At 50.4% G+C, this 20,855-nt stretch overlaps 2 protein-coding genes across 2 annotated transcripts in view; one reads left to right on the forward strand and one right to left on the reverse strand.

The window, feature by feature from the left end:
- Nucleotides 1-870: 870 nt before the first annotated feature.
- PHF13 (PHD finger protein 13) lies at nucleotides 871-6,102 on the forward strand. The gene is made up of 4 exons (XM_079987256.1): nucleotides 871-1,048; nucleotides 1,909-2,010; nucleotides 2,794-3,304; nucleotides 4,240-6,102. Exons 1-4 carry the CDS (start codon nucleotides 1,010-1,012, stop codon nucleotides 4,464-4,466), a joined length of 879 nt encoding a protein of 292 aa, XP_079843382.1. The 5' UTR covers nucleotides 871-1,009; the 3' UTR covers nucleotides 4,467-6,102.
- Nucleotides 6,103-7,952: 1,850 nt separating this feature from the next.
- The window catches only part of DNAJC11 (DnaJ heat shock protein family (Hsp40) member C11), a 54,364-nt gene continuing 41,461 nt past the window's right edge, over nucleotides 7,953-20,855 (reverse strand). Inside the window, exons 7-16 of the mRNA XM_079987029.1 lie at nucleotides 20,724-20,797; nucleotides 17,564-17,753; nucleotides 16,930-17,015; nucleotides 16,474-16,590; nucleotides 14,930-15,085; nucleotides 14,150-14,219; nucleotides 12,537-12,594; nucleotides 11,673-11,815; nucleotides 10,858-10,987; nucleotides 7,953-9,726 (exon numbers count right to left, since the gene is read on the reverse strand). Coding sequence (XP_079843155.1) covers nucleotides 9,701-9,726; nucleotides 10,858-10,987; nucleotides 11,673-11,815; nucleotides 12,537-12,594; nucleotides 14,150-14,219; nucleotides 14,930-15,085; nucleotides 16,474-16,590; nucleotides 16,930-17,015; nucleotides 17,564-17,753; nucleotides 20,724-20,797 — 1,050 coding nt within the window. The 3' untranslated portion in view covers nucleotides 7,953-9,700. The remainder of the gene's footprint in view (nucleotides 9,727-10,857; nucleotides 10,988-11,672; nucleotides 11,816-12,536; nucleotides 12,595-14,149; nucleotides 14,220-14,929; nucleotides 15,086-16,473; nucleotides 16,591-16,929; nucleotides 17,016-17,563; nucleotides 17,754-20,723; nucleotides 20,798-20,855) is intronic.

The following is a 20,855-nucleotide window of genomic DNA, read 5'->3' on the forward strand; positions in this document are numbered from 1 at the left end:
TTGACACCATCAAAAACCCATAAAAGCATAAGGTTCAATTAACTCTATATCTGCTGGTCTCCTCTACTGATCTCTCAAGGATGGAATAACCCATCTTGTTATTCTTTGGATTCATGTTTTTAAAAAGGCATGCTTATTGCTGCTTCTGAAAAACTGAACCACCTTGTGTGCCACCAGAGGCTATGCAACCCCCTCAGGCTTTGCTTCAGTCTGGGAACTGTTCTGTGATTTTTATGACCAATCTCATGGTTGGCACATTCATACTAAATATGATTTTATCTAGCAACGTCTATGAACAGCTGATATATTTTGGTATAAACACTGTATGAACCGTGCATCCTACCATGGAACATATTTTAGGCTATTCAGTCTTTGCAAAGTGTTTTTTAAATTTTACCTTGCATTTTTACCCTTTTGTTTTTATAACTGTGTTTATGATTTAGTTTGATGTTTTGTTTGTTGCATTTGCAAATCTTATTTTTAAAAGTTTATAGACACACACACCAATTACAGGGACCTCTGAAAGGGCTTCCCGTTATTGCGGAGTGTCCTGAAACTTAATGAATTGCGACCTCAATTGTAAAAAACAAAAACCTTGCAAGACTTCCTGCGAACTTCCAGTGCCTCCCAAACCCCGACTGGGAAATTGCCCACCAGGATCCCTTAAAAGGTGCCAAGCTTCCGGGTGAGTGTCACAAGGCAGAAGCGAGCCAAGGGACTGACGCGCGTCTACCCGTCCTCTCCCTTCTTCTCCGCCTCCTTGCTCTCCAGTGGGCGATCGATCGGTGGAGAGCTAGGACTACGATTCCCGGCTTGCCATGCGAGCTGCGCAGGCGCAGTGCTACCGCCAGACAAGGAGGCTCCTCCCCACTCGGGCGGGCGGGGCGGGGCTTCGGTTCCCTCCCCCGTTGCCGGTCCCGGGAGGCGCCGCCGCCGCTGCTGTTGGCTTGCCGCCGCCTCCTCCTCCACCTCCTCGCTCGGTCCTCTGATCCCACCCAGCCTGCCAGCCATGGATTCGGACTCCTGCGCTTCCCCGCCGCCCCCCGAGGTGAGAAGAAGCCCCCCTTGCCCTCCCCCCAGTGATGGGGTACAAGGAGTCCCGCCCGCTCCCAACCCCCCTACCCCATATATACCCCCCCCCGCCCCACTTTCTCCTCTCTCCCCTCCATCTCAGTTTCGCCCGTCGTCCCCCCCCGCTTTCTCTTCATCCTTCTCCAAGCCTCTACCCGCCCCCAGACCCAGTTCAGGACACCCCCATCCGCCCCCCCCCCCCGCGCAGAACTGGGTCTCTCGCTTGAGGTTGGATGTACGTGGGTGGGAGAGGGGGAAGGCGTGGCAGAGCTGAGGGGGTGTCCGGAGCTTCTTTTTTCTCCATTTAAATCTCACACCCCCCTCCTCCAGCACACCTTTTCAAGCCTTCCTCGGCCACTGTTCTCCCCTCCCTTCTTTTAAGGGTGCGATCCTTCTCTGGTCCTTCACCAGCACCCTGGGGTGTAATTGCCCCCGCCGCCCAGGGCCGGTTGGGATCCGGCTTGCTGGGCAGCCGGTTGCCCCCTCCCCATGCCTGACCCTCACTCCTAATCCCAACAAAGAAGCAGGTTCCCCTCCAGAAGAAACCTCCCCGCCCCCCCCCTCCACCGGGCATTGCCCACTTATTGTGATGGCAGGGGGTGGGGAATGGGCAAAAGTCTGCAGTGTGGCGCGGCGCTTTAAGGGGGTGCTTGCAAAAGTGGGGGTCCCCTCACCTGCAGCTCCTCAGCCAGTCACCCCTCCCTTTAGCAAAGTTTTTCTCAACGCCCCCCCCCCCCGCTTTTCGCTCTCCGAGTGGCACCTCGCTGGCCCTGCCCTCTTCGAGTCCGTGGCTGACGCCCCTAGTGGTTACGCCCGCCTCTTCCTCCCTCCTTGCAGGATTTTTCTCCCGGATCCAAACGATGCCGCACGGTGGAGGACTTCAACAAGTTTTGCACATTCGTCTTGGCCTACGCGGGGTACATCCCCTACCCGCAAGAGGTATGGACGTCGGAGTGCGGGGCGGAGGCTGCCTTCGGTGCAGCTGGATAATCGGGGCGGGAGGAGAAGGGGCGGGCTCTGCTTCCCAAGATGCGGCTACGCTGCTGTGCAAGAGTAGGTGTTCTTTTCCCCCAAAGGCTTTCTGGGATTCGGGGCCCTGGCAGACTCCGGTTCATTGGAGGGGGGGGGGTTGTTTCCGGAGAGCAACGATCGGGAGAGTAAGCAGTGAGTCAGGGAAAGGTAATTTTTTGTGTGTGCAAGAATGCCTTTGCAAATGCTGCCTGGGGATTAGGATGCGTTTGTGGGATGAAGTGTCAGGAGGTGCTTTTTTGTTCTTGTGCAGATTGGCAGCCTTTGCCAACCTCTTGCCAGCCTTTACCAACTTCCAGAAATTTTGGACTACAATTCCCATCAGCCCCCATGGGCCATCATGTAGTCATACTGATGGGAGTTGTGGTCCGAAACCCCTAGATAGCCCCATGTTGGCTACACCTGCATTGATAGGGAAGTGGAAAAGGCTGATCTACAGCTCTTCTGTTCTGTCCTGTCCACCCTGAATGTCCAAACGGACCAGCTGTAGTGTCAAAATGCAGGCAAAACAGTGGAGATTCCTGCATTGCAAGGGGCTGGACTAGATGGCCCTTGGGGGAGATCCCTTCCAACTTTGCAGTTTTGTGAAATGGTACAGGTGCAATTTAAAACAATTGTTTGGGTGCTGGGCCCAGTTGCACCTTCCACTTAAAAGGCATGCAGCCTCTGTGAAACTGATTTCTCTTTCTGCAGGATGCTTCTGTGCGGAGCGCCCCCAGCCCCCCCAACAGCACCGGGGGCACCATCGACAGCGACAGTGGGGATGTGGGTGAAGCAGGGCTCCCCTCTGCCCTCTCCTTGTCCGGGAAAACACAGAAGAGCTTCAGCCAGCTGTCACATCGGAAAGCTTACACCTCCCTCTACCAGTGGGCAAAGCCACAGGACTTCCTGCTGGGCAGGAAGAAAATGGGGCTCAGGAGGAAGAGGAAGCTGAAGCGGAGGGAGGTGCTGGGAGGGGAGGAGTCCTATGTGCAGGCGCCCACGAGCCCCTCTTCGGAAGGCGATGCCCACTCCTCCACGGGGCGCTGCTCGGCATGGGACTCGGACTCGCTCTCCAGTGCCTCGTGCCCGCCAGCGGCCCCACCAGAGGCTACACGCCTGGTTCAGATGGTGGGTAAGCGCACCATCATCCGGCAGGGGAAACAGGTGGTGTTCCGCGACGAGGACGGCAGTGCAGATGACGAGGACATCATGGTGGATTCAGGTATGGAGCAGAGAGGCTCTCAAACAAAGCACTGTCTTTCTGCATCAGGCGGAAGGTTAAAAGCAGGGGAGCCTTGAAGGCTGGATGGCATGTGCTGAGTGCTCCAGCCAAAACTTGCAGAAAACATCTGAAGGGCACTAGCCTAGTGACGGCAATGCTGGTGGCACCACATGGGAGAGCTTTCTCGGTGGTGGCTCCCTTTACGTGGAACGCTTTGCCCTGTTCCCCTCTTGATTTGTGTTCTACTAGCAACCAAAAACTTTTTAAATGAGCTTTTTGATTCTCTTGCTGTTTCACGACCTGATTGCAAATATTGCCTTTTAACTACTTCAATCATTAATGGCTGGCTCACTTCTGGCTTCATATTTGTAAAACCACAAGAGCAATACCCTTGTGGAGGGGGAAAGCAGGGGTATAATTTTAAATAATAATGTGTATATATATATATATATACCATATATATATATATATATATATATATATATATATATATATATAGGTTAGTGTATTAACAGTCCATTATTGACAGAACTCTCACCGCTATTAAAAAAACCAAACCAGTATTTTGAAATCATTATTGTGGTGTGACCAGTTGATGGCAACGAATTCTCTTGCCACAACAGATGAACTCCTTGGAGAGCCTGTGGGGGCCCTGCAGTTATTGCTGCCCTCCATCATCAAAGCAGCAGCAAGGGATGGTGGGAGTTATAGTCCAGAACAGCTGGAGAACTACAAAAGAGTAGCCAGGCCCTTTTCTGTGTCACCAGCAGCAAGAGTGTTGGGTTCACAAATAAGGCTTGTTCCTTGGAGGGAGCATCCACCTACAAATAGGCTTCCCAGGTAGATGAATGCGGTTGTATTTGAGGACTGGTGATGTATCTGATGAGGGTCTCTTACCTGGAACTTGTTTCTCTCTCTTCCTCCCTGCCGCACAGATGACGATTCCTGGGACCTTGTGACCTGTTTCTGCATGAAACCCTTTGCTGGGCGCCCCATGATCGAGTGCAACGAGTGCCACACCTGGATCCACCTCTCCTGCGCAAAGATCCGCAAGTCCAACGTCCCAGAGATCTACGTCTGCCAGAAGTGTCGGGACTCTAAGTTCGACATCCGCCGCTCCAGCCGCTCCCGGATGGGGTCGCGCCGACACTTCCTGGATTAGCAGGGTGGGATTTTTTTCCCCTAGCGCGTTTGAAACAAGCGGACTTGTCATGTGAAACATGAGACTCTGGTTGGTGGGGGACAAACCCAGCCACAAGCAGGGAACATCCTCTCTGTGATGAAGGGAAGCGTCTCGAGGCACCCTCAAGGGCCTAAATCGCCACTGGAGAAGGACCCGATTCCGTGCCCCAAAGCAAGTCGAGGAAAAGGGGGCATCATTAGGATTATCAGAGGAAGTGGGGAGGCTGCCTCACTTTCCTTTCTTTCTGTTGTCCCAGGTATGAAAGTGTGGCAGGACGAACTGCCTGATAGGTGCTGAGTGACTCCACCATCAGGGAAGAGGATGCAGCAGTTTGACAGCTGGAGATGCCAGCAGCTGTTGCACCTCCACAGCACAGCAGCAGCAGGTCCAGGATCTCTCTTAAGGGATGTGTGAAAAAGGGTCGCCTTCCCCATCCAGTGGAGAGCCAATCCGAGGTCGCCTCAAAGTGAGACAGCCCGTGGCTGCTGCTTTAAAAGCCACCGTCAGTGGAGGAAGCCATCTGCTTGTGCAGGCAGGGAGAGGGAAGGGCAGCCATTTCTCTCCCTTTGAAGGATGGGCTCAATTCCTACTCTGACGGGCTCCTCCTCTCAGGTCCAGGATGGGCTTCCCTTCACCTTGGCTGGCTCTGTGTTTGTAAAGTGGGAAGCATGTAAAATGCTTCTTCTGAGCTGATGGGGGTGGTAAGTCTTGGCACCTGGGGATGCTTCTATGCATTCAGCACAGAAGAGTTTTGCAAGCTGGGAAATGGGCACAGAGATCTCAGGTTTAACAAGCCCAGTGGATTCCTGCCACCAGAGAGCTGATGCCTCCTTTGCAAGGACCAAATTGGCTTATTGCAGAGATGTGAATCCTCAAGTGGATTCTCCCTTTGCATCGCTCCAAGCTGTTGACAGCGAGGAAATGTAGTTTTTGTGGGGAAGGAAGAGCAGCAGGCTCGACGGCGTGAGCAGCGCACCAAGACAGTTGTCTTACCCGAGTCTCAGCGTGGACAAGTATTCCTTTAGGCATCTAATGTGTGATGACCCAGGCTCTCATATGGTGGACTTGTGTTACAAGTGGTAATGGATGGGGGATTGAAACCCCTTAAGTCATTTACCCAGTTGGTTTGGTAGGGTTCCCATACTGCATTCTTCTGCCATGACTTTGTCCATTTATTAGAAGCAAGTATGAAGAACTTGATTCCTCTACACAGCAGGGTCTGCTTTCCCTCAGGCTCCCCCATTTGCCAAAGACAGTTCTTCTACAGAATGCCCCAGGCTGATGCTGTGATCACTTGGCAGCTTCAGCTACCATCTTGGGTTTTTGTTTTTTTAAAAAAATGCCTGCAGAGCGAGACAAATCAGTGTAGGACATCTTGCGGTGGAGGAAACAACCAAGGAAGAAGTTTCCTGTTGAGCAAGCTTTCACTTGTATTTTGGCATTGAGCTCTAGGATCCAGTTTCAACCATTCTGCAATCAGGTAGTGTCTGGCAAGCCCAGTTAATTGGATTTTTCAGCAGAAGAATAAACATCTTGCATGTCTGTGAGTTCATCTTTGTGCAATCTCAGTTTGAGAGCTTTATTTTTTTTAATTAAAATTATTTGTATTATCGGATGAGGCTCCTTGTCTGTCTTTCTAGAAAAGAAGTAAAATCTTTAAATGGTGCACGGGTGACCCGTTTCGCTGCTCAATAAGAGTGGAGGCAAAATCACTGCAAAGTGCTGGGAGAAGGAGCTGGGAGGTGATGGGGTGGTGGTGGGAGCTTGAACATAGATAGCATCCTTTGGGCATGACTTGTGTAATAAATGCGAAAAATGCACTTCCCTTTACTGGGGAGGGGTGGTAGTTCAGTGGTAAGGGCTTGCTTTGCATGTAGAAAGTCCTCAGTTCAATCCCTGGCATCTCAGGTAGGGCTGGGTGCAGACAATCCTGAGCAAGCTGGACCAAGGTTCTGAATGGGCACACGGTTGCTTCTTATTTCTGAGTCTGGAGGAGCAATTCTGTGTCAACACCATTGAATTTCTATTCATTTAGCCCACCCAGTTTTCCACTACAATGCTCAAACCAGCAGAGAGCTTTGAATGCAGGTGATCAGGAATGTCTGGGGATCACGAACACCTTGTTGGCAAATGGGCTCCTGGACAAGATGCCCCCTTGGTCTAATCCTGCAACCAGGATCTCATTTTAGTGCTTAAGGCCCCAACTTTGGGGCTTCATCTCCAGTTACAAAAGGACTAGTCAGCCAAAGTCACAGCCATGGCTGATCAAGGTGCACCAACTGTCCAATGAAAGGAAGCGGCTTTGTAGGTTTAAATCTTTAGGGAGGGGTGTTTGGTCAGTGCCAGGAACAACCAATAGGAATCAGCCCCACCCCAAACACTTCATTCCAAACATTGTTAATATTTCTGCTTGATTTTAATGTAATTACAGGCAGAGCTGTTGGGGGAAGAGGACAGCAGTCTCCACTCAGATCACACTTCAGCCTCCGAACTTCTAGTGGCCTGAGACGAGTCCCTATTGTTTTGGTATTTCCCTAACACACACACACACACACACACACTCCCTCTCACCCATATAAAGAATGATAATATCATCCCACCAGAGAGGGTTGTTGAGAAGGTAAGAGAATATGGGCGAAGTGAAACTGCTTTGCATCTGCAGAATGCCGGAAGTCCCCAATCTTGAGTTTCTTAGAAGCATTATTTGTAGCGAAGCCACTCTTGAGGTAATAACTCACCTTGCAGGCTCAGAAACCTCCAAAAAAGGGGCTTGGGAGTAAGGAGGCAGGGCGGGCAGAGACCCACCGCAGTTAGGTAAGAGAGGGGTCATCCCCAAGCCAAAGGGCAACTTCCCCCACAGCTGCCACCTTTCTTGAGGTTGATGGGATGGGGGCACATGACTAAAGGATTCCCTTAGGTAACAGGCTCAATTTATGGGCATGACCATGAATGCGAATAGCTATTAAGTTACGCTTGTCACCAAATTCAGCTGAATTAAAGAGGGGGAGAGCACTGGTATGCTAGCTAAGAGCTATGAGCACCTGGAACACGAATGAGAAGAGCATCAAGCACCTGGGTGGCTCTTACAGCCACTTCCCCTCTAGTCTATGGGAGTGGAAGAAGCAGAGGAAATAGAAAATGCACACATTTCCAGACACCAACCATGGCTCCATCACCCTGATGGTGCCCTCTAGCTGCTGTTGGACTCCAACTCCCCATCATCCCTTACCCCTGGCCATGCTGGCTGATGGGAGCTGAGAACCTGACAGCAGCTGGAAAGTAACAGGTTAGGGAAGACTGATCCCTTGTACAAAGCCTGTTGCAAGAAAGAATGACCGATTAAGTCGCCAGAAGGCACAACATTTAGCCTCTCTGAAGGATCAGAGTAAGCATGTCGGGCTGTATCTTTTGCCTCCTTGCCCGCTGGGAGGCTTCTCTGTCCCTGCTTTAAGTAGCCAACAGTCCGGAGAAAATGGGTCTCTTTTATTGTCCTTATTTGTTACAGGAGGCTCTGTCCTCATCAGCGGCTCATGCACCTTGCAAAATTCCCAGTCACACGAGGCAGGGGCTTTGGAAAGCGGGGAAGGATTGAAACGGAGGGGTGCTCAGGCTGAGCTGGGTTCAAAAAGCAGAAGGTTCAAGTGGTTATTGTCAGTGTCAATTACCAGTGTTAATTCTAGCCTGATTCTGGTTCTTGAAAAGGCCAAGTGACAGATTTCTGAAACCAGAACTCACTGCGATCCAGGAATAAATACTATGACCATACAGTGTATTTTTCATTCCATCAGCTCTGAAGGAAGTTGGGATAACTGGCATGTGGAAAAATGAATGGGGCAGTCGGGTAGGGGTGTCAACATGAATAAGGATCTTTACTTGAAGGGTTAACCCAAGGAGATGGATATTACTAGGCCAGAATTTGGTTCAATGGAAGATGCGAGAGAGAAATAATTGTCCAACAAAACAATTGAGGAGCAGCAACACCTAATTTCAAGAGGAAAAGGGGGCAGGAGGGATGTAACAGGCTTCATGGAATCAGTTATCATTTTACTTAGGGTAAGGGCTGAGGTGGGGACAGATTGGGGGCGGATATGATCTGGATCCAAATGAGTGGGGTGAACCCAGTTATACAAACGAATAAAGTGGTGCAGGGGACATGTCTGTCTGTGTTTCAGGAACCAGCAGTTACGACAAAAAGCTTGTTTTGGCATTCAACACCCCCAGGGATCCTGCATAAATGTCATCAAGGAAGGTGTCCCAAGGACTAACAGAGAGGCAACTTCAGCCTCCTCTCTTCGTGTCTGTAAAAGGAGCTCTACACTGCCACCAGGGACAGAGGGCCAAAAATGGGACTCCTGCAACCTCTCCGTTGCTTTCTTGCAGCACAAGAGCACCCCTGGTCTGCAGCGGGAGCAATCTTCCATCGAGAATGCTATTGCCTCTGATTTGGCATTCACTTGGGCCTCCCACTCCTATCTCCCCACCCTGCCTCCATTGGCACGACGCCTTTTGTGTACATCAAAACGCTTATGGCGACTTTTACTCCTTTTCTGGGCCAGCTTCTTGCTGTGCTTGGAACAAAGACAAGCTGACAGGAAACAGTTCCTCTTAGTGTATCATATTATATCAGCTGCTAGAGAGAGAGAGATGATGATGGACAGGAAGATTCAAACGTGTTAAAAGAAAGGCTTACAAATTTCCCAAAGTGCATTTTGATTCGGAACGTGGAGCACCGTGTTCTTTGCATTGCCGAACAGCTGCAAGGGTCTGCGCGGAGGAGGCCTGCACCCCCTCCACTTCCTACAAGAATAAAATGGACACCTCACCCACCCCGCCCCCCCATTGCCCACCTGCCCAAGGCTCCCCCTGCTGAAGAGGACACTGGTTGCTGCAGGGGAAAGGGGGGCTCCTACTCTGCAGCCCGCCCCCTTGCGTTGACAGGGGCAGGCTGGAAATGCTGGCCATCGTCAGCTGTGCCAGTCAAGCAACAGCCCCCAGCTGCAGGGTCTGGGTGCCACTGTCTCATTAGAGCAGATTCCTCTCATTTTGTCCCACAATGTTACGTTGGGTGTCAAACCACCTTCTTCCGCGCCAATCAGGAAATAAGTCGCATCCCCACTCGTCTGAAGACGTCATCAAATCCAGGGAGGAAAGATGGTGCCATATCCACTGGCTCCAGGGCACAGAACTCAGCACCTGCCCTCTTCCCCACCAGATTAGCTGTCCGCATCAATCCGGTGAGCTGTATGGGTAGCAAAAAAAGGGGTGGGTGGGGAGAGGAGAGACTGTTTTATAGAGGCTGAGGTCAAGGCAAACTTGCAAAAGAGCCACCACTGAGGGAGGTGTAAAGGCACTTTTTTAAATAAGCAGTGGGCAACGGTGGGTTCACCCCCAGGAGACCCACGTCGTGCTCCTCCCACCCCTGTAAAGTACCTCCTGCAAATTGGCAAAGAAGAGCAGGAAGCAGCCTGCCTCCAGCCCTACGCAGCATGCCACCATCCACGGGGGAAACTGGCAGGGAGGCCCCCAATCCAAATCCTGACATGGAAATCAATTTTGCGGGCCATGGCTCTAAGATATCATAGCTGCAAAGTTGGGGATTCTGAAAATCTGGGTTTACTCTGCCCTGCTGCAGCCTTGTACATAGGGGCATGAAGAAGCCTCCAGAGGCACAGGGCAGGGCTGCCATTTCTTTAGGAGCCAGAAGCTGCTCCCCAAACCAGCAGGAGTCACACTGCATGGAGCTGGCCAGTCATCTCTGGGCACTCAGGATAGGCCTCATCCTGAAGATGTGCAATATTTCTGCCGCCTTGGGGACTAGAAGCTTCCTCTCTACTTTGTTGATTTTATCAACTTTAAATTATTATTAACTTTAATTTGCTACTCAAGCTATTACTTGTCCTCCACCAGCAGTCCCCACGGTGAGTTACAACAATTTCATTTTAAAAAAAGAGTTAAATCAGTCCCAGGAATATCTCCAGTGTCAAAGACCAAGGTACAAGAGGTGGGTCATTTGACAATGAAGTCAGATTTAAGGGGTTCTCTGTGCGTCCTCACAGTCATGCTTAAATTGCTGGAGAAAGTCTTGAGATTCATGCCTTGGCTCCATGCAATAGAGTGTGCTGTGGCCACAACCCTCTCAAACTCACAGCCTCTGTCAGCGGGCTGAAAGAACATGAAGGCAAAGGAGGCGGGAGTGAAATTTGGAGAGGTGTGTGTCGTCATAATCCCCCTCACCCCATGAGTCCTTGCAAATGCAATCTCCCATCCTCTGCCCATGTGGCAGCTCCTCAGTGGAAGGGCAATGGATGCCTTTACCAGGCCTGTAGAGGGGCTGGAAGCAGAAGCAGGAGACCAGGGCTTTGCTACTTACACTGCTTTGGTATCCGAAGGGCCTCGTTGTCGCCAGACATCACTTGATGCAGGACTCCTCGGAACTGGTAGAGGACTTTCAGGCTCTTATCTTCCCCGACACAAGGGTCGTAGAACCCAGGCAGGCCGGCCTGCAAGAGAGGAACAGTCACACGCTGAGTCAAGGAGAAGGGCGGTTATAGAGATCTGATCATTAAGTGACTGGTTGGGCCCATCTTGAAACCTCCTGCCATTGGAAAACTCTGGATGGAAAAGTTTAACGCTCGGATATGGCCCCCAGCTTTGAATGATAAATTGACTCAGGAATGCAAGAGGTCCAGGGAGAAACACATGAAGGCAACTTTGCAGCAGTCTGGTGCCAGTTTATCTCTTCTAGAAACCTTAACAATAGATCAATTTTACCGCCATTTAATCATCTAATTCCTTGAGTTCAGTTGATTCTTTTGATGCAGCTTAGTTGGCAGTTCTTCCTCTACTTGGTATTTGCTGTGTTTGGTGCTGTTTTTAACCCCTTTATGTTAAAAATTCCAATAAAAATGTATTACAAAAAAAGGAAGAGATGATGATGGTTGTGCAGAAGTATCCACAGTGTGTAAGGGCTAGTGCACTTGTGCGCGCGCGCACACACACCACAGAACCATTGTGAAGCTTGGCTTCTGTACCCTACTGGAAGTCCAACCAAAGGTTTACAAATCTCACCTCGTGATCGCACGGTTTGGGCTGACAACCACCCCAACGTGCCCTCAGGAATGGAACAGGTGAGTTGTGTGGGCTAATCTGCTTCCCCACCTCCCTGCACACTGGCCTCCTCCTTACCTTGGATGCTTCTGTAAGGATGAGCTTGGAGTCTTTCACCAGGCACTGCAAGGGCACAGTCACGTCTATAACCTTCACCTTCTCGTTCCTCCTGCTCTGGTCATTGACGAATTTCCCGTACCAGGCATTCACCACAATCAGGCCTGCATTGTTAACGAGAAGAAGCTGTTGGCGCAGAGGACACTTTCAGGAAACAGGGGAGCGCCCCCCTCCCTCCAGGCAAGTAGAGAGAGAAAAAAAGAGAGGTCTGCCCAGGCCTCTCACTACATAAAATCAAAACAGATGAGCACACAAATCCCTCCACTGGGATAGAGGCTCCCCTTTTGAGATGCCATATATTCTTCCACTTTAGAGGCTAGGACCTTGATTTATTTTTTAAAGAACTACTGAGGTTCTTGAGTTGCTGATTTCTGCAACTAGTACCAAACCCTGAGCTAGCACAGTACAATAATAGGAGGTGCCTTACACTGAGCAAGCTCAAGCTCAGCTTCATCCATGCCAATGGGAATAGGCTCTCCAGGGATTCAGACACTGGTCTTTTTTCTGGTACTACCCCAGAGATGTCAAAGTATGAACCTGAGACCTTCTGCATGCAAAGCAAGTGCTCCATCACAGACCTACGGCTCACCCGCCACCCATATGGGATGGATAGGCCCTTGCAGATAAACTAGAACCAATTGGGCATTCCAGAATCATTAAAGCAAATGTTCTGGGGCACAACCTCTTCCCACTTAGTATTTCCTGTTCCAATAAGAGCAGTAAGCAACACAGTAGCATTTACGAACCCAAACAAAAGTGTGCAACCACCTCAAATGCCTGCAGGGCAGACTTGGGTGGAAGAAAAGGGAAATCAGCACTCCTTACCCATTCTGGCTTCTTCGGCCTCAATAATTCTCCGGACAGATTCTTGCATCAGCCGCACCTAAGCAAGGGGACAGACTAGGATTCGGCATCAAAAGAAGAAGGCTTATTTATTGTGTTTGCAAATATTCTTAAAGGGAAAAAGGAGGAGGAGGAGGCCTTTATAGGGACTGCACTTGTGTAAAACCAACATGTGAGCCAGGAATGGGCTAAGCTCTGCCTCTTCCATCACAGGAGGCTGCAGAAGGTTGCCCTCCAACTCATGGAAAGCAACAGGGATGGCGGACCTTTGGGCATTTTGGGGTTGGTTTTGTGTGTGAGAACACCTGATAGGGGAGCCCCAAGACTGTGTTGCTCAGAGGCATAGAGGCAAAGTGGGAGCTGAAGCAGTAGGACAATCAAGTGCAAGACCCAACTCCTCTCTGGGAACCTCATAAAAACAAGACCGGAGGGAAGGGCCAAGGCTTGGGCGTGTGTTCTCCTTCAACCCACTACGCTACAAGGGGCATGAGGAGGGATAGGATGTCAGCAAGAGCAAGGCTTGCTCAGCAGCTGCAGAGGTTTTGTTGCCTACATGCTCCTAAGCATAACTTTGCAAACACTAGAAACATGTTTCACAGAGAGAGGTGAATTTCTGCACTTGTGTGTGGAACTGCGTCACACTCGCAATTTCTCCAGGGTTGCAGGATGAGGTGTTCTCCAAAAAGCGGTGCCAGGTTCTCTTGCCTGCCTCTGATCTGGAAGGCCTCCTTACCACATGCGATTGGAGCCTGTCATTGTAACTCAGCCAGGAGGGATGCACACTCTGCAGCCTACCCAGAGGCACTTGGATCGATTCTCCCTGCACTCCTGAATGGATGCTGGCACTGCCCAGAGGTGACCAGGAAAAGTCTCTCCCTCTCTCTCAGCCTCGATAATGAAGATTTGATGTAACAATAATTACATTAGCAAGGGCTAGATTTACTAGTGGCCTTGTGGATGCTTGTCATCAAGAGGCAGGGTCAAAATATCTGAAGTAAGTGAGAACCTTAGACGTTGAATGAGACCAAGGTGGAAACATCTAGCCCAGTACTGTGCATCTCATAAGACATCACTTGGAAGCGCACATACCAGATGTGAAGGAGGCAAATGACAAATAAAAAGATGTCAGGTACTAAACCTGGGACATGTAAAGCATATGATCTATGAGAGACATGGCCCCGGCCCCCAAAACTGGCTACAGTCACACTCTTGCACGTGTTCTATTTTTGAAAACACACACATACTCTCTCTCTCTCCAGTAAAGGCAGGCGATGAGGCAATTAAAACAGACTCAGTTACATAAAAACCTGATTAAAAACAAAATAAACCCAATGCTTTAAAAAATGAAGACAGCCAAGAGTGACAGTGAAAATTTGCGAGAGGGCTATGTAAAACTCACATGGGTGAGTTAGGAAGCAGCAACTCACCAGACCTCCTCAAACACCCACCCACATTGTATTTTCAGTTGTCAGAGTGATTTTTGAAGGGAAGAAAAGCCCTTGAGATGAAGCCCAGATCAATTATTCCAAGGAGGAAGTGCACAGAGACCCCTAAATTATCCAGGAACGGGAAAGGAAGCAAGACTTGAGACTCACTGCGGCTTCTGCTTCCTGTTTCTTCTGGAAAGTGTCGCTAGCCGTGCTCTCCCGCTGCTTCTCCAATTCTCTAACGTTCGGACAGGGGAGAGGAAAGAAGAGGGTTTCATTGTAGTCTGGGCACCTGCCTCCCTTCCCACTTTCCCCCAACCAATGCCCTGAGAGAAGCAGCCATGCCGCACGAAGGCTGGGCCAGCTAGTGCATTAAGGATGGCAGAGAGACAGAACAACCTGACTCATGCAAGTCAAGCCCAGTGGAACGAGCAAGAATGCTGCTTACTTCTCTGCTGCTCTTGCAAGTATCAAGGGCCCCCAAAGCAAGAGGGCTTCCCAATGATGATGGATTGCATCTCATGTTAATTGGCGAGAGAAGGAAGGTGTCCTTTGGAAACTTTTCTAGGCAAGTCACAGAAATACCCGCTTTGCAGCCCAGAGTCTGGCTCCTTCTTCTCGCTCCAAACCCCCCCCCCCTCACAGGAGAGCTCTGTGGAAAAGAGCAGGAGGGTGTTCCCCCCACCCTCTGCCAAACCACCACCCCTGCTTCCCCCACAGTGGCCGGCCAGAAACTTCCAGAAGGACCACAAGCAGGCCTGGAATACTACAAACCTCGCTTGCTGCCCCACCTCCGGCAGCTTGTTTCCAGAGATGTACTGCCTCTGATGTACATACTGGGCAGCCCTCTCCTCCATCACCAGCTGCCTTTGCTGTGCTGTGCCCTGCAGGTCAGTCCCACCTCTATCCTCCCCCAGTGAATGCTGGGAATGCTTTCGGGGCACTCACTTCTCCTTCTGCGCCCTCAGGTAGGGCCTGATGATGAGCCTGTGCATGGCGAAGTAGATGACGAGGGGCCCCGCCGTGGCGTAGAAGACCGCGCTGGGCAGCAGCTGGTCCGTCAAGTGGATGGGGAAGAAGTAGGTCTGGCTGGCTCGGTTCAGCCTGAGATGCAGGGGAAAGAAGAGCAGTTAGCTGGCAAGGCAGGCCCAGAGAACCTGCAAGAGCCAATACACAAGGGGCCAGGGGAGGGAAAGAGAGAGTGTGCCTGACTCTCTGGTTCCTTGCCCTGCTCAATCATTTGCTGCCAGGTGGCAATGAGACTTTGGTGACCCTGGTGTGGCAAGGGGTGCCTTGAGCGGAGGGAGGCCCACAGCCAGAACTCTAGAGCAGGAAGAGGAGGGCCCCAAACCTGCTGGGGCCCACCTAGATGACACACGTCTGCCCAGGCACACAAATTTAAGGCAATCCCTCCTCCATGTTTCATTACTCAAGGCTGCTGAGCTCTTTTAGCAGGGGGCGGGGAGAGAGTGAGAGACAGGCTCTGAAGTCCGATCACTGATCTTCCCGCTTTTCCCAGACCGTTCTGCTGTGTTCTGGAGCCCTCTGCTGGCAAAACTGAAACATGCCAACCAGAATGATAGCGGCACACGTTGTGATCAGTGTCTCCAGCAGACACAGCTTTAACAGGTGTCTGGTTGTTAGACATACTGTGTTGCCCTAAAGGTGAACTTGCTCCAGAAGCTGTGCTGACACCATGTGAGTACTCAACATAACCCTACAATTCACTGGAAGTAGCTATAGCTCATATATGTTTACAAATGCCTGTGTTGATATCCTAACTGGCCTAGCTTTCATGGTACCCCTATCTGTGGGAACTGGGATGTTGGGCTCAGAGCCCAGAAGAGGAACCCTGTAATGTTCTGGGTGCCTACCACCTGCACTCCTGGTCAGTTGGCTGATGTAAACTGCCTTAGTGTATAAACAATGTATGTGCTTTAGGCTGGGTGTAGACAGTCCATCATCGGACAAGCCACCTCCTTGCTGTGGAGGCTACTTGCTGTAGTGTCCATCCCACAGCAAAGGGGGGAACTGACAGGCTGCTTCTCATTGTAGGTCTATTTCTCCTCTTTAATAAGGCATTAGAACTGATCTTCCCTGGCACTTCCGCAAATCTTGAACTCCTAGAGCCCTCCTCTGGCTCTACGGCCTGGATGCAGGTCAACACACAAACGTAGTGTGTTCATTCTGAACTACTAGTCCCTTGGAGGGGCAAGGCCCAGGGGCTTGAGGAGCTCACAGTGGGCATCATGCTGAGAAGTGGGACTTGGCAAGGGGGCCCAGGCATGCCAACCCTTACATGCGGCTCAGTCCAGTGGCTTTCTATGAAGTCCCTTGGCAAGTACCAGCAGCAAAATGCAAGGCCAGAGGCAGGAGGAGCTGCTCCCTAGAGCAACCTTCCCCAACCTGGTGCTGATGACTGCTGCTGTCCAGGGCAGCCAGAGTGCACCAGTCTGTGAAAAGCAGCCCCAGAACTCAGGCTGCCAACTCACTTGATTTTCAGAGAGACTCCCTGGGGTACACCCACACTGACGGTGGCTCCAAGGACGCTGTGCCGGGAGATTTTCCGCTCCGCCCCATATTCCACGATGGTCCCAAAGAAACCAGCTCTGAAACAAAAGCATTTGGGTAAGCAGAGGGACAGGCTCTGCCTCTCGGGATCACCGGATCTCATCTTCTGCATACCTTGCCAACTCACCCCCTTGCCTGATAGGTCTCCCTTCCCCTCCAGAAAGGAAGAGGCACCGAGGCAGCCCCTGGCATGCCTGCTACATTTGGTTTCCAGATGGTGAGCACTGCAGCTGCAGAAGGATGCCAGCCTCTTGCCCATGCATCCTTAAAGCAACCACTGCAAGAGGCTGACTCCCTTGCACAAACCCCTATGCCAAAAGCTGCCTCCTGCCTGCTAGTTATACCTGCCAGGGGCAATCCTCTGGGCTGGGACTTACTTGAGAGATCCTTTCACTCGCGTCTGATCCTCGTCCTGAAACTTGTGCTGGTAACTGACCATCATGAAGGAGTGAGGGATGCCCAGCTGTGGCATGAGAGAAACGGGAAGGTCAGTCAACCCTCTTCCTTCCTTTGCTTCTGTCTCCCTCGCATTCACACACAGATGCCAACACACTTCCTTTCCCTTGCCTACTGGTGGTAGATCCCAGACGGACAAAAGGGAGCCACTTCTCCATACTATGCCTAATTCATTCATGCAACTCACTGTCAAGAGACGCAGTCATGGTTTAGGTAACTTTATAGGCAGACCGGTCCCTTTCATGCAGTAGGGTAGTGTTGTTCACAATAGCTATACATGGCCATGTTCAGAGACCATGCTGTGGAGCATGGCTCAGGTATAAACAGTTGGGTGGCCCACACAGATTCCTCGGGAGTGGATGAAGCCTCATCCTCCTCTTAACCCCCAGAGTCACAGGCCAGCCACTAGATCCAAAGAGGCGACTTATCAATTCAAGTTGCTTCACTTCAACTCAAAAGACTCCCTGAGTTGCCAGCACAGGTCTCCTCCACCCTCAAAGAGCAGACAGCCATTGCAAAAAACAGTTGAAGCCAAAGGAAGGAGGGCCACCCTACCTGAAACGCCATCGTGAAGTGGCTGGTTTTGGTGTCCCGGACGATGCTGGTATTCATTGCCGACTGAATGCCCCAGCGCCACTGCAAGTAGCCCATGGTGTTCTTGTCCAGGTTCCTTGCCAGGACGGTTGTTAGGCCCGGGCGGATCCCTCGGGAGGAGAACTGAAGTGCACAGTTTGTCGTGACGAAGCTGCGAACAGGGGGATGGTAGGAAGAGGCTTAGAAGGAAAATCTTCTCAGTGAAACTGAAAGGTTTTCCCCTCTCCTGGGAAACTGCTGCTCTTCTTTAGGCAACTGCTGCTCAAGAGGAGCCTCTCTCCCCAGCTGCACACTGCTCCCTAGCTATAGCCACATCCATTCCCTTTTTAAGGCCAGGAGAGCTTGAGGTGTGCAGCAGACAAGTTATCCCAGCTTCAGTTAGCCTCCGACTTACAGATGGACATGCACGCCTCCTCCTCCTCCAGCAATATCTCTTGGGAGTTGGGAAAGGAGAAGAGGATTATCAGCTTGGGATTCTGGAAGCTGCTCAAAGCTCCGTCATGCTCTGATGTGTACATAGATCCCCGCACACCAAACCAAGCTGCCCTGTTCTCCTCAGGGGCAAAACGCAAGCCAACAGCACACTCTCTGCCTCTGCTCTCTAGGAAATGTGCTGGACCTGAAGAATGGAGTCAGCTGCATGCTATGCCAAGGACACGTTGACACAGGGGCCAGCTGAAGGGTATGGGTCGGCTCTGCCAGAGTCAACCCACAGGGCAACTGGGCCCTATCCATTCCAACTGCTGCATGCCCACACAACAGATGCCAGGAATGAAACAGGAACGAGCAGCAGTTACTGGCCCCCGTGTTGCAGTTCACTATTGCATTACCCTTACTTCTGCTAGCCCAGGCGTGTACTGTCATTTCTGCTGACACCTGTAGATCTAGGAAATGCGTGGAGTCAGTTATTAGCTGGCCACTGGTCTATGGCAGAGCACAGGTGTTGCAGGCCAGTCCCTGGTGTTATAAGAATTCTAAGGTCTCAAATATAGAATAAATGTTCATAAATGTACAAGGCAAACACACGTATATAAACCCTGTGTCTGAAATAGTACAGGAAAGCAATCCTGAAGCCATTTTGACTCTCCCAAATTGACCTCAAATATTTCTCTGCAAGAAGGAAGGAAATGGGAAAAGCTTTCCAATTGTCTTTGGACTGTAGGGGCTTACACCTCCCTGAAAATACAGTCTGGCAAGTATCTGTTAGGCTGAGCAAACTATATTTGTAAGAAATTCAGGATTCAATATTTGTAAGAGATAAAGGAACTAAAGTATTTACCATCTCAAAGGAATGGTCAGGCTACTCAGAAAATGCAATCAAGTAAGGCATTATCAGGTATCCTGGCAGACAGGAGTGAAGCGACACTTTCAAATTTCTGCTGGAGACTGCCTCCTTCTGTGATGTATGTATGATGTTTAGGAGGGTGGTCTTGGGCTTTCAAGAGGCTTTGAAAAGTCTTTACAGTGGCTTGTACACCATTGTTTAAGGTTCTCCTCCCTCCTGCATGTGGTGAGTGGTGACCCTGTTGTAACAGTTTATTTCCTTTAATAAAGATCAGGCTTACTAACCGCCTTTCCTTTCAATATACGCTGGTTGGCCTCTGCTTTCTCTCTGACTGATAGAGATCTCCTGAGGGACTCTCTATGGGCTCTAGATACCCCATAAGGGAATTAAGAGGTATTTTCTTATAACACTGGCAGCTCCAGGCCAAAGACCCCAGACAGCTGCTGCCCATCAATGATGACAGCACTGGGCAGCTTTGGATCAGCGTGATAGCTGGGCCTGCCCTTGCTGCCCACTAGGAACTGAACTGGAAGCTGTCAAAAGCGGCAACTTTTCCAATATTTCCTTTTGGAAAGATCTGAGCTAAGGCAGAAGCAAAGGCCATCTTCTGGCCACAGAGGGATATTGCACCCCAGTAAAGAAGAGGCTCTTGACAACGGACAAGCAGGATTCAAGGGCAAGCACACTCTCCCCTCCTGCCGTTTCCAGCAACTGGAATTCAGAAGCATTTACTGTCTCCAACCGTGAAGGCAGAGCAGAGCCATTGATCCAAGTTTAGTCCTAACCTGCAAGCCACTTTGAATATTTTAAATTTCCTGTGTAAGCTTTTCTCTTTCCCATACTAGACTCCCTTCGTTTTGCATTTTCTCATCTCTCACCTCTAACAAACAAAATGACAAATGGAGGGTCAAGAAAAATCCAGCCGGAACAGAAATACAGCGGAATAAACATGGGCGAGAAATTCAGGGATTCCTCTCTTTGGTAGTTGGCGCTAACTCCCGGGGGTTCCCGGCAGGGGAAATGGGGCTGGGGCTCAAGCAACACAAGCGGCAACATGGTGACCCCTGCTGTTTCTCCCAAGTTCAATTTGTGCTTGGGGAGAGTTCATACAGCCGGGGGGGGGGGGGAGGTTTCCCTACTAATATTGACTTGTCATTTTGATAAAGAGAGAATGAAAGAAGAGGGAGAGACCCTTGATCCTCTTTCCTGCCTTTTCCAAACTGTAGGGCCTACGAGAGGCAACTGCATGTCTCAGTGGAAGGCCAGGGACACTTTGCAGGCACCTGCTCCTGTTTCAAGACTATACTTTGAGGCATCGGCTGAAAAGCACTTTCATATGGAGATGCTAGACAGACCTTGGATCCACCATGGGCCTCTTTCACAAGAAAGAACTTAATACAGCAAACAATTCTACATCTATGAATCCCCAGGTTTGGCATGGTGACATTATTTACATTTCAGCCTGCCATGTATTTTCTGAGAGACACCAGGGTGCTGAAAGAAAAGGTAACCATATGATCGAAAACTGGCTTCCTACTGGTTTCAGACTCTGAATGGCACTGTGGGTGGTTAATATCAGTGCCACTGTGTATGTTGGCTGGTTGCCTGTAGATGGAAGAGACACATAGAGATAGTGATGAATAATTGGTTGCATATTCTGTTTTTTAAGGTTTGATGTTCGGTTGTATTTTTATATATGCTGTAAGCTGCCCAAAGTGGTTGGGGAAACCCAACCAGATGGATGGGATATAAATAAGATAAAAATAATAACATCACAAATTGGTCCTGTTCCTTCTAGGAGTGGGAGGTTGTCCTCTACCCCTTTCTAAGTCTTACCATCTTTGTGTAAGATTCCGAAACACCTTCAGGCCAAACAAAGGCCCCTGGAGGTCTCCAGCTCCGAACTCTATCTGCACAAAAAGAAGACGGACAAGAGTTAGGAAGCAACAGCTACAGAGGTGAGATCAG

The sequence above is a fragment of the Podarcis cretensis genome, assembly GCF_951804945.1.
Source record: "Podarcis cretensis genome assembly, chromosome: 8".
NCBI lineage: Eukaryota > Metazoa > Chordata > Lepidosauria > Squamata > Lacertidae > Podarcis > Podarcis cretensis.